The sequence below is a fragment of the Filicampus tigris genome, chromosome 12 (assembly GCF_054856515.1).
Source record: "Filicampus tigris isolate MCC_2025a chromosome 12, RoL_Ftig_1.0, whole genome shotgun sequence".
NCBI lineage: Eukaryota > Metazoa > Chordata > Actinopteri > Syngnathiformes > Syngnathidae > Filicampus > Filicampus tigris.
Window position 1 is genome coordinate 1,929,066 of NC_141228.1, and position 10,935 is coordinate 1,940,000.

Below are 10,935 nucleotides of genomic sequence, written 5' to 3' on the forward strand. Positions count from 1 at the left end.
ACATTTGTCTTCACATGAATATCAATCAATCAATCAATCAATCAATCAATCAATCAATCAATCAATCAATCAATCAATCAATCAATCAATCAATCAATCAATCAATCAATCAATCACATTTTAGTTATATAGCACTTTTCATACATAAAAATGCAACTCAAAGTGCTGTAAAACATCCAAAACACGATATAAAAAGAAGACCTGTTAGCGCCCGCCCTCCCAACAAACCCGAAGCCATATTTCCACCAGTACATCAGCACTCACACACACACACACACCTACATACCCCCCCCCCCCCCACACACACACACAAAGCACACAACCTGATAAGATGTGTTAGAAAGACATGACAAGGCACAGAGAAACCATATGAGGAAAGGCTACCCAAGGGAAGCTCATTTCACGCTGAGGGGAATGACAGCCCACGGCCACAGGGGTGCCACCGCCACAGAGACCCCCAGCCCAGATCAGCCGGGTGGACCCCACACAAAGTGTAGAGGCCCCCGGCCACCGGGACCCAAGGATCCCCTGCAATGACAGCCCCTGCGGGAAGGGCAGCCACGCCCCCCATGCGGCGCCCCCCTACCCCCTCCCGAGGAAACACTGGAGCTATCAGTAAGATAAGAAAATAATAATCCTCAGTCAAAAGAAAAGATAAATTACTTAAAATGAGTTAAAATCCAAACTAAAAACGTGTGTCTTGAGCTTCCTCTTAAAAATATCAACAGTCTCCTGACGTCCTCTGGCAGGCTATTCCAAAGTTGAGGAACAAAATGGCTGAATGCAGCCTCGCAATGCGTTCTGGTCCTCATTCTTGGAATAATTAAAAGGCCGGCGCCAGAGGGCCTCAGGATCCGTGAGGGTTGGTATGATAAAAGCAAATCAGATCAATAAGATGGCCCAAGACCATTAACACATTTATAAACTAATAAAAGTACCTTAAAATCGATCCTGAAACCAATGCAGCAATTGTAAAACTGGTGTAATGTGCTCCCGCCCTCTGAATCTCGTCAGCACCCGAGCATCTGAATTCTGCAGTAGTTGTAATGGTGAAATGCTCTTTTTGGGGAGGCCAGAGAGCAGGGCATTACAGTAATCCAAACGACAGGAAATAAAAGCATGCATCAGCACTTCCGTGTTAGCCTGAGAGAGAAATGGGCAGACTCTGGCGATATTCTTAAGGTGATAAAAAACAATCTTAGTTACATACGATACGAGGAATAAAACTGAGCTCAGAGTCAAAAATGTTCTTCACACAATGTGAGGGATTAAAAACTTTGACCTTCAGGACCGATAACTAAAACCTCAGTTTTGTCCTGATTGAGCTGGAGGAAATTATCTGCCATCCATGACTTAATATCCAAAATTCAATTTAAAAGGGTATCAATTGGTCCTGAGTCATCAGTGGACACGGCAATATGCAGCTGTATCATCAGCATAGCTGTGAAAGCTGATGCCGTGTCCCCTGATGACATCCCCAAGGGGAAACATCTAAAGATTAAAAAGTAGGGGGTCAAAAATCGAACCTTGGGGAACCCCACATTTAATTTCATGGGTTCTGGAGGAACAAGTTTGACTTACAAAGAAAGATCGGTCTGTGAGATAGGAATAAAACCAGTTAAAAACAGTACCGGAGATGCCCACTAGATTTTTAAGTCTATTAAATAAAATTTGGTGATCTACTGTATCAAAAGCAGCGCTTAGATCCAGTAGCACCAAGACTGTGAGTTTCCTCACATCTGCAGTGCACCTAATATCATTTAAAAGAGCAGTCTGTGTACTGTGGTTCATCCTTAAACCAGATTGATATTTCTCTAAAATATTATTTGTTTTTAAAAAATGATTTAACTGGAGGAAAACCCGTTTTTCTAAAATCTTACTTAAAAACGGTAAGTTGGATACAGGTCTGTAATTATTAAAACCTCTGGGGTCAAAATTGCTCTTCTTCAGAAGGGGCCCCACCACCGCCGTTTTAAAGGCAGTGGGGAAGACGCCCGTCTGAAGAGAGCAATTGACTATATTTAATGTCTGTTCCTCAAAGAATCCATAAAATGTCTTAAAAAGAAATGTGGGAATTGGATCCAGAAGGCAGGTTGGAGGATTTACCTGGGAGAAAACTTGACCAAGTGTCCTTGTATCAACCAGGGCAAAACTTTCCAGTGTTTCCTCATGTAAATATGATTGTCCAGGTTTATTAAAACTTGCATTTTGATGGGCTAAAAGACTCGACCTTATGTCATCAATTTTACTTCTGAAGTGGTCTGCGAAGTCCTCACAGAGAGTGTCTGTTGGTCTCTGTGAGGACTTTGTTAAAATCAGAGCTAGTTAAAAGTTCAAAGGTGGAGAAGAGAACTCTGGGGTTGTTTTTATTAACAGTAATGAGGTTTGAGAAATAGGAAGTTCTTGCCCGTTTGACTGTTTTATTGTAGGATTTTAGTTGTTCACATAATATTTCGTAGTGTACTGTAAGATTACTTTTTCTCCACCTCCTCTCTGCACTATATAATATAATGGATTCAAAACACATAGTGTTTCCTGCTGAAGACAGGTAGGTTACTGATTGGGAATATTTAACTACATCGGCTCTTCATCTGCTTGATTCCTTTCCCCGACTCATCACCTTGTCTAACCTCTCACCGTATACTGTGGTTTTGACCACCACATTTCAAAATTCATATACTGTAACTACACATTTATTTCAAATGTACTCTGTCAAATCTTCTGTAAATTGTTGAAATTGACATTCATTTGCGAATGTTATTTAACATCGAAGATTATCATCTTTCTTTTACTAATCCAATATTTTGATTCTATTGTCCTTCTTTTTATCCTATTGTAATTGTATGTCATCTATGTGTTGTTGTCGCTGGCCTCCCGTGTCCCAAGAGAGCAAGAATCTCTCATAAGAAGCTTAGTATAGGCTGCTTATAGACTTTAGTGAGTTGGAGCTATTTTAGGACAGACAAAGAGAGAAAAAAAACGAGAGTGGGATTCACTAAGGCTGATCCTTCGACACACTTCTAAACTGCTGGTACAATCTTATGTTGTCACTGGGAAGAGGAGGCGCACTGACAAGGAGACGGCATGAGAGAACTTCCCAATAAGCTTTAAGATTGTAGATTACATCTGCAGCGGGGCTACAGTATCTTCGTCCAAATACGTATGACTCTGCAGGCTCTGCAGAAGTTGTGAAGAACAGGACCGAGTCACTAGGTGTTGGGATGACCCTTCCTGTTGTAAGGCTGACAGCTATTGGGCTTCAGAAGCCACAAGTGCTCCATGTCAAGTTGGACCAACCAAAGTCGACATCTTCAGTCAATGTAATGTACCTTCATGTATTTAAAGTAGATACAGTAAGATAGAAGATATTCGTGGGCTATTTAGCTTGATTCGATCAGTAACACCCTTGTCATTTCACTGTCAAAAACAACAATACCAAATTAGCATTTTAAGGCCTGACATGTTACAGTATCGTTACATGTACCCTATGTGCAGATGCACAAAGGGATGTCTTCAGTCCTTCTAAAATATGCAATCATACACTGTAGAAACATTTTTTTAAATACAGTATAGCAAACAGGAAGATTCTTATTGTCATATTTTATTCAGATTTATTTTAGCCATTATTGCTTAGCTACAGTACTGACTTTTACATGGACTTTGTCCTACATGCCTCCTAAATTACCATGGAGCAAGATGTATGTCAGTTAAGCAGCATCCAATTCCTGATCCCCGATTGTAATTAGTGATGCCTGGAGTCATGCGATTCCCTGGTCTAGAAGAGCTCTGTAATTATGAGCTACAAGGCAAGAGGCACGTTGCAGGTTTAATTTTGAATGATGACAACTGTCTAACATGAAACTTGGAACATACTATACCCCAAAAATCCCCAAAGATGATGCATGCAAGACAATTTAGTTCTGGATATTTGTCATGTGCAGGATCCCTCCTTTTGAGGCTATCACCCTGAGCTGCGATCAAATTTGATTTGGAGACTGTAGTTTTCAGGGCTATCTTAGCATTGCATGTAAATGAATTGTCAAACTTTATGAGGGGGCCACTGGTGAGCTTGGTTCTTTTGGCTTGGAGTTTGTTTCTGTAAAATAGTTTGCCATGCCGACATGCTGTAGAATCACTCTTAATATCTGTCTCTGTCCTTGCCCTACGCGCCCCCCAGGCCCCCCAACCCTCCTTTCCCCTCTCTCTTTACCCCCCCCGAATCAGAAAGCAAGAGGATTAAATGTTGTCTCTCTGCTATCACTTCCATCTAAACTTAAATTAGTTATGACATGGTTTTACTGAAAACCTAGCAACAATGCTGAACACAGTCTAATTGACGGAGCAGGTAGATCAAAATTATGTAGTTCAAGTCACCATCAGACTATTAATTACTGATTACTAATTACTGTATACTACAAAATGAATGCATTAACAACATCCACTTTGTGAAAATCTAAACTTGTACAGTGCTATCTATTATTCAAAGCTGACGCCAACATAAGCATAAGATTCATATCTTACCTGGCCATTTTTTCATCTTAACTTTACGAAGAGTAAGTCTGCTTCTGCATTTTGAAACTTGCATCAGTCAGGACTGTGAAAACCTAGATTTACATTTGTGGTCATTACATAAAAAAAACAAAAATAAACATGTTGTTCTGGACATAGAAAATAATGTGAACATGTTAATTTGATTCTGGTTATGTTTTTTTGTTGTACAATTGTGCTGCATTATTATTGTTGTTGTTTTTGAATTGTCTGTGCTGCATGGTTTACTATGGTTGGTGGTGTCCAATATTCTCATTCGTCACAGTACGCCTTCCTGAGCAGCATATTTGTATAGATCCTTCCCTCTATAGACCGGAAGTGGTAGTGCGGCCTGGGATCTATAAATTAGATAATTACCAGCACCTAAGGGTGTTTGAGACAGGAAGCCAGGCGGAAAAAGTGTTTGACCACACATACAAACACAAATGACCGAACCATAGTAAATTGTGACAACAGATTGAAGTTTCGGCTTTATATCTTTATTGTTTGGTTCGTAGGACGATGGGGAAGGTTTTGAGTTTTTGTTAATGTTTTGGATCGCCATTTGTTCCACTGTGATTACTGCGTCAACACCCTGCTCAAGTGGCTTATTTTTTTTAATTGATAGAATGCCACTACACAAGTCAAACTCTTTTTTCCGCCAAAGTCAAACACTTCGTCTGAACAACGGATTTCCATGAAAGGACAGCAGAACTGAGGTGGATTGATGGGTCGGTCGTGAGTAACCCGCATTCATTAATGGACTGCTGATGCTGTGTTGATTGCATTCGGAGATGCTTCGAAATGTTTCCCTGAAAGCACTATGATAATTGATCTGTGAACGAAATGTGATACATATAAAACGATTGGAGGAACCTTGCAAATGTGACAAAGCCAGCGTGTGACTTTCTGAACTGTGTTAAGAAAGGCTGCGTTGCACTATCTGCGAATGGACGATTTCTGGATTAAAAACAAGGATCACATGAATAAAACAAAAAATAAAAAACTAATGGATGGATTAATGGATATAAAAATAGCACCTTAAATAAAGGAAGGACATACACCAACCAGGAACCACCAAAATAACTGAATTGACATTTAAAAACGAATTGTAGTGTGCAAGAAAAACAGATTGTTTCAAAGTGATAAGCAATAACTGACCATGAGTGCCTCAGAGACAGAAAAACGAATTGCTTAAATAAATGGATGAATGTTGCTAGTGAAGCCTTTGATATGGAGAGATTTGAACAGGAACAGGAATCCTATAAGGTTGCCATACATGAATTCAATGAGGTGCATCAATCTGTGCATGATCTCCTAACAAAGGGAGAACAGGAGTCTGATTTAAGTGAATGGTATAAACCCAGAATGACAACTCTCAATTACTTCTTGAGAGAGGCCAGAGGGCGTGGTCAATCCAGAGCTCGCACACCTTCTGAAAGTCACGGCCCTGCTCTTTCAAGCAGCAGTGGTGGTGTCACCACTGGCACGCGTGGTGATATCGCTGAACTCATCTTAATGCAGCAGAAGCTGGCTTTACTACCTGCGAGGGAGGTCACTGTGTATCATGGTGATCCACTGGCATATCATTCTTTCATCCATGCATTTGAGTATTTAATTGAGGACAAGACTAGTAGCAGCGCAGACAGGCTCTACTTTCTTGAACAGTACACCTCTGGCCAAGCCAGGGATCTTGTACGCAGTTGCCTGCACATGAATGCACAGCGAGGTTATATCGAAGCCAAGAGGCTTTTGGAGAAACAATTTGAAAGTGAAATTAAAGTCAGTAGTGCATACCTCAATAAAGCACTGAAATGGGCATCTATCAAAGTGGATGATGGAAAAGGACAGCAGGCTTATGGACTTTATCTTAGAGGATGTCATAACACCATGGAGGATTTGGATATGGATGAGCTCGACGTTCCCTCCAATCTCAAGCTCATTTCATCTAAACTTCCATACAAGCTACGGGAAAAATGGAGAGGAGTAGCCTATGACATCTATCAAAGAACAAACAGGCGAACTCGATTTCAACACCTTGTGGAATTCATAGAGAAACAAGCTAAAATCTTGTCAACAATCTGAATTGTTTGGGGACTTACATGATTCTCTCCCTAGCCATAAGGTTTCGCCAAAGACCAAGACAACTGATCACAGACTACAAAAGCGTAAAGGAAACAGCTTTGTAACAACAGTAGTAGTAGTAGAGGGCAAAGTTACAGGTCACTCAGCCATGCCAGCAAGCACTGCTTCATGTGGATTTTGTAAAGGCAAGCATGGACTTAATGACTGCAGAAAGTTTAAATCTCTGTCACACAAGTCAAAAGTTCTGAAGGTAAATGGTCACTGCTTTGGATGCCTAGTCAAAGGACAAATAAGCCGCGACTGCAAACGGAAGCTGACATGTGGGAAATGTCAAAGGAGGCACCCAACACTGCTTCACATAGTGACTGACGAGAACACAAATGTGGAAACAGAGGAACCTCGACAAAAGACCACAGCCGTGGATAAAAATGATAAGGAAGCAAAATCGACAGAGGGAACATCGGTGATCAGTGCCAATCTTGTCTCAACTGGAGGTGCAATTGGGGCCGGAAAGGATTGCACTCTGGCAATAGTGCCAGTTCAAGTTAAAATGGCAAAAGGGAATGAATCCATCTCCACCTATGCATTCCTTGATCCAGGCCACTCCGCAACATTCTGCACGGAGAACCTAATGAAGCGACTGAAAGCTATAGGACGGAAGACTGAAATCCTCCTGCAAACAATGGGACAGGAAAACCTGGTCCCAAGTCATGCGCTCATAGGGTTGGAAGTAGGCAATCTGGAAGGTGGCACTTACCTTGAACTACCTAGGTTCTACACCCAGGACAAGATACCAGTCTCAAAGCAGCACCTGCCCACTCAAAAGGATTTGAGAAGATGGCCGAATCTCAAGAATCTAAAGTGGAAGAAAATTGATGCAGATATCGAACTTCTCATTGGCATCAATGTTCCCAAAGCACTGGAACCCTGGGACATCATCAATAGCCAATGGACCATATGCGGTTAAGACATTGTTAGGATGGGTGGTTAACAGTCCACTCAAATCTTGCACCGCTATGGAAGGATTTGGACCTCCTGCAGTAAAAGCCAACCGTATATCTGCTACTTTCTTTCTTGCTACTTTGGAGGAACCCCTCATCAGAAAATATAATCAGGACTTCTCTGAAAAGGAGTATGAAGACAAAAGTGAGTTGTCAGTGGAGGACAGGAGGTTCATGGATATCGCTTCAAATTCGGTTAACCTCCAAGATGGTCACTACTCCTTACCTCTGCCTTTGCGCAGTAAGGATATTGTCATGCCAGACAACTACCAAATGGTAGAGCAGCGAGTCAAGAACCTAAAAAGGAAGTTCAAAAGAGATCCAAACTACGCATTGGAGTACACAAACTTCATGCATGATGTAATCAGGAAGGAGTATGCAGAGAAAGTGCCACAGGAACAGTTTCACCGAGAAGATGGCAAAGTTTGGTATATACCTCATCATGGGGTCCATCATAAGCAGGAAAGCAAACTTCGAGGGGGGTTTGATTGTACATCAACATAAAAAGGCACATCTCTCAACAAGGAACTCCTCCAAGGCCCCGATCTGACAAAGACGTTGAGGGGTGTTTTGCTCAGGTTCCCTCAAGAACCAATTGCGGTTATGGGAGACATAGAGGCAATGTTCTATCAGGTACGAGTTCACAAGGAACACAAATACCTGCTGAGATTCCTCTGGTGGCCAGGCGGTGACACCAGCCAGCCCTTGGAGGTGTACCGCATGACAGTCCATCTCTTCGGTGCGGTGTCATCACCCAGTATTGCAAACTTTGCTTTAAAGCGAACTGCTGAGGATAACATCAAGAGATATGAGGAGGACGTGACTGAGACCATCAAATCCAACTTTTATGTTGATGATTGCCTTAAGTCTGTCCCAACAGTGGAATAAGCTATCAAGCTTACCATGGACCTCCAGGATGCTTGCTCACATGTAGGCTGCACACTGACCAAACTTGTTAGTAAGAGCTGCAAGGTACTGGCGTCCATCCCTGAGGAGCACAGAGCAAAGCTAATCAAAGACCTAGACCTGGACAGGGAGAAGCTGCCCCTCGAGAGGGCGCTTGGGATACAGTGGAACGTCGAAAGTGACGTATTCACCTTTAAGGCCACCACCAGGACCAGACCACCAACTCGGAGAGGTATTCTCTCAGCAGTCAGCTCAGTCTACGACCCATTTGGATTCCTTTGCCTGTTCATCCTGCAAGCCAAACGAATCCTACAAGAACTCTGTAGAGCAAGGCTGGGCTGGAATGAAGCTATCCCAGGGGAGTTCTCCAAGGTATGGCAGAGATGAGTTACTGAGTTGGAGCAACTGGGTTCATTCCAAGTTGACCGGTGTATGAAGCCAAAAGACTTTGGGGAGGTAGTAGCTGTGGAACTACACTTTAGTGATGCAAGTGAGCTGGGTTACGGCACCGTGAGGTACCTAAGATATACCGACAGCATGGGAAAAGTTCATGTGGCATTTGTCCTGGGAAAGTCTAGAGTAGCTCCACTAAAACAGATGACTATTCCCAGGCTCGAGTTGGCAGCAGCAACACTTGCCGCGAGGGTGGACAGAATGCTCCAGCTTGCACTACGGACTCTACTTTCTGGACAGATAGTACGTCTGCACTGAAATACATTTGTGACCAAACCAAGAGATAGCACACGTATGTAGCCAACAGAGTGGCAGTGATTCTTGACCTTACCCAAGAGAAGCAGTGGCGACATGTAAGCTCACAAGTCAACCTGGCAGATGATGCTTTACGTGAGCTGCATATGGATGCATTCCTGAAATCTTCACGGTGGGTAAAGAGGTCGGATTTCCTGAAGAGAAGGGATACAGGGCCAAAAATCCCAGATGACCTGGGATCGATCCCCTCTGATGACCTAGAGGTGAAAAATGACATTACCGTGAACATCACACATGTGAAAGAAAATAATCCAATCATCAGATTAATGGAGTACTATTCCTCTTGGGATGGGCTGAGGAGAGCTGTGGCCTGGCTTTTGAAGCTGAAAGCACGACTTCTTGTGCTCGGTTAGAAGAGGAAAGATCTCGCAAAGGCACGACTTCTTGTGCTCGGTGAGAAGAGAAAAGATCTCGCAAAGGCTGATCCAGGATCCAAACCTGCTTCAGGATTGACACAGGAAGAAAAATGTCTGTTAGTAGAAGACATGAAAGAGGCAGAAAAGGCCATCATCCAATTCGAACAGAGACAACACTTTGGACCCGAATTGGACCTCTTGATGATGGGAAAGGCCGTCAAACAAAACAGCCCTATTTGTAAACTGGATCCTATTGTGGATCATGGCCTCCTGAGAGTGGGAAGGCGAATCAGTAATATGGCAATGCCAGCGGAGCAAAATAATCCAATTATCCTGCCCAAAGGTTCTTGCATCTCTTAACTGATCCTGCAAAAGATCCACCAACAGGTTGGACACTCAGGAATTTCCTGAGGTCACATGATTTCAAAATTACAAGAGAGATTCTGGCTGTCTTGCCAGAAGGATAATCAGGAGCTGCGTTTTCTGCAGGCGCATGCAAGCAAAAGTAGAGGAGCAGAAAGTGTCTGACCTTGCAGAAGACCGTCTCTCACCTGATCTCCCAACCTTCACGCATGTGGGTATTGATTATTTCGGCCCAATTGATGTGAAACGAGGGCGTTCTCACGTGAAACGATGGGGAGTGATTTTCACCTGCTTGGTGAGCAGAGCCATCCACCTGGAAGTGGCAAACCATTTGGACACAAACTCCTGCATCAATGCCCTGCGTCACTTCATGTGTCGGCAGGGACCGGTGAAGAGCATCCGGACGGATAATGGGACAAACTTTGTCCCATAACAGAAGGAGCTCAGTGAGGCTCTGAAAGACTTGGACCATACAAGGATCCAAAACGAACTTCTGAAGGATGAGGTTAAATGGACATTCAATCCCCCATTTGCAGCACATCATGGTGGGGTTTCAGAAAGGCTGATCAGGCTTGTCAAAAAAATCCTGTACGCAGTCTTAAAAGACGATGAGACCCTACAGACAGCCTTATGCGAAGTAGAGGCTATCATGACTGACCGGCCAATCACTACAGTGACTAGCGATGCAAATGATCTGAAGCCACTCACGCCAAACCATCTTCTACAGCTGAAGGCCCAACCTATCATGCTATCAGGACTATTCCAAAAGGGAGACCTCTGTACACAGAGGAGATGGAGATAAGCACAGTATCTTGCGGACCTCTTCTGGAAGAGGTGGGTAAGAGAATATGTCCCCCTCATGCAACAAAGAAGCAACAGGAATCATCCAAAACAAAACCTCAGTCCAGATGATCTAGTTTTTATTGTGA

General features: G+C 43.0%; 1 protein-coding gene across 3 annotated transcripts in view; it reads left to right on the forward strand.

Moving 5' to 3' along the window:
- Positions 1-10,935, forward strand: part of LOC147138033 (discs large homolog 1-like protein) — a 184,438-nt gene that overhangs the window by 19,535 nt on the left and 153,968 nt on the right. Inside the window, exon 1 of one of the 3 annotated variants that reach the window (XM_086048014.1) lies at positions 3,042-3,320. The exons of 1 other annotated variant lie outside the window; for it this stretch is intronic. In XM_086048014.1, the coding sequence (XP_085904140.1) occupies positions 3,222-3,320 (99 nt within the window). In that variant the 5' untranslated portion in view covers positions 3,042-3,221. Of the gene's footprint in view, positions 1-3,041; positions 3,321-10,935 lie in introns of those variants that run through there. One more of the 3 variants, XM_086048017.1, reaches the window with a different exon arrangement.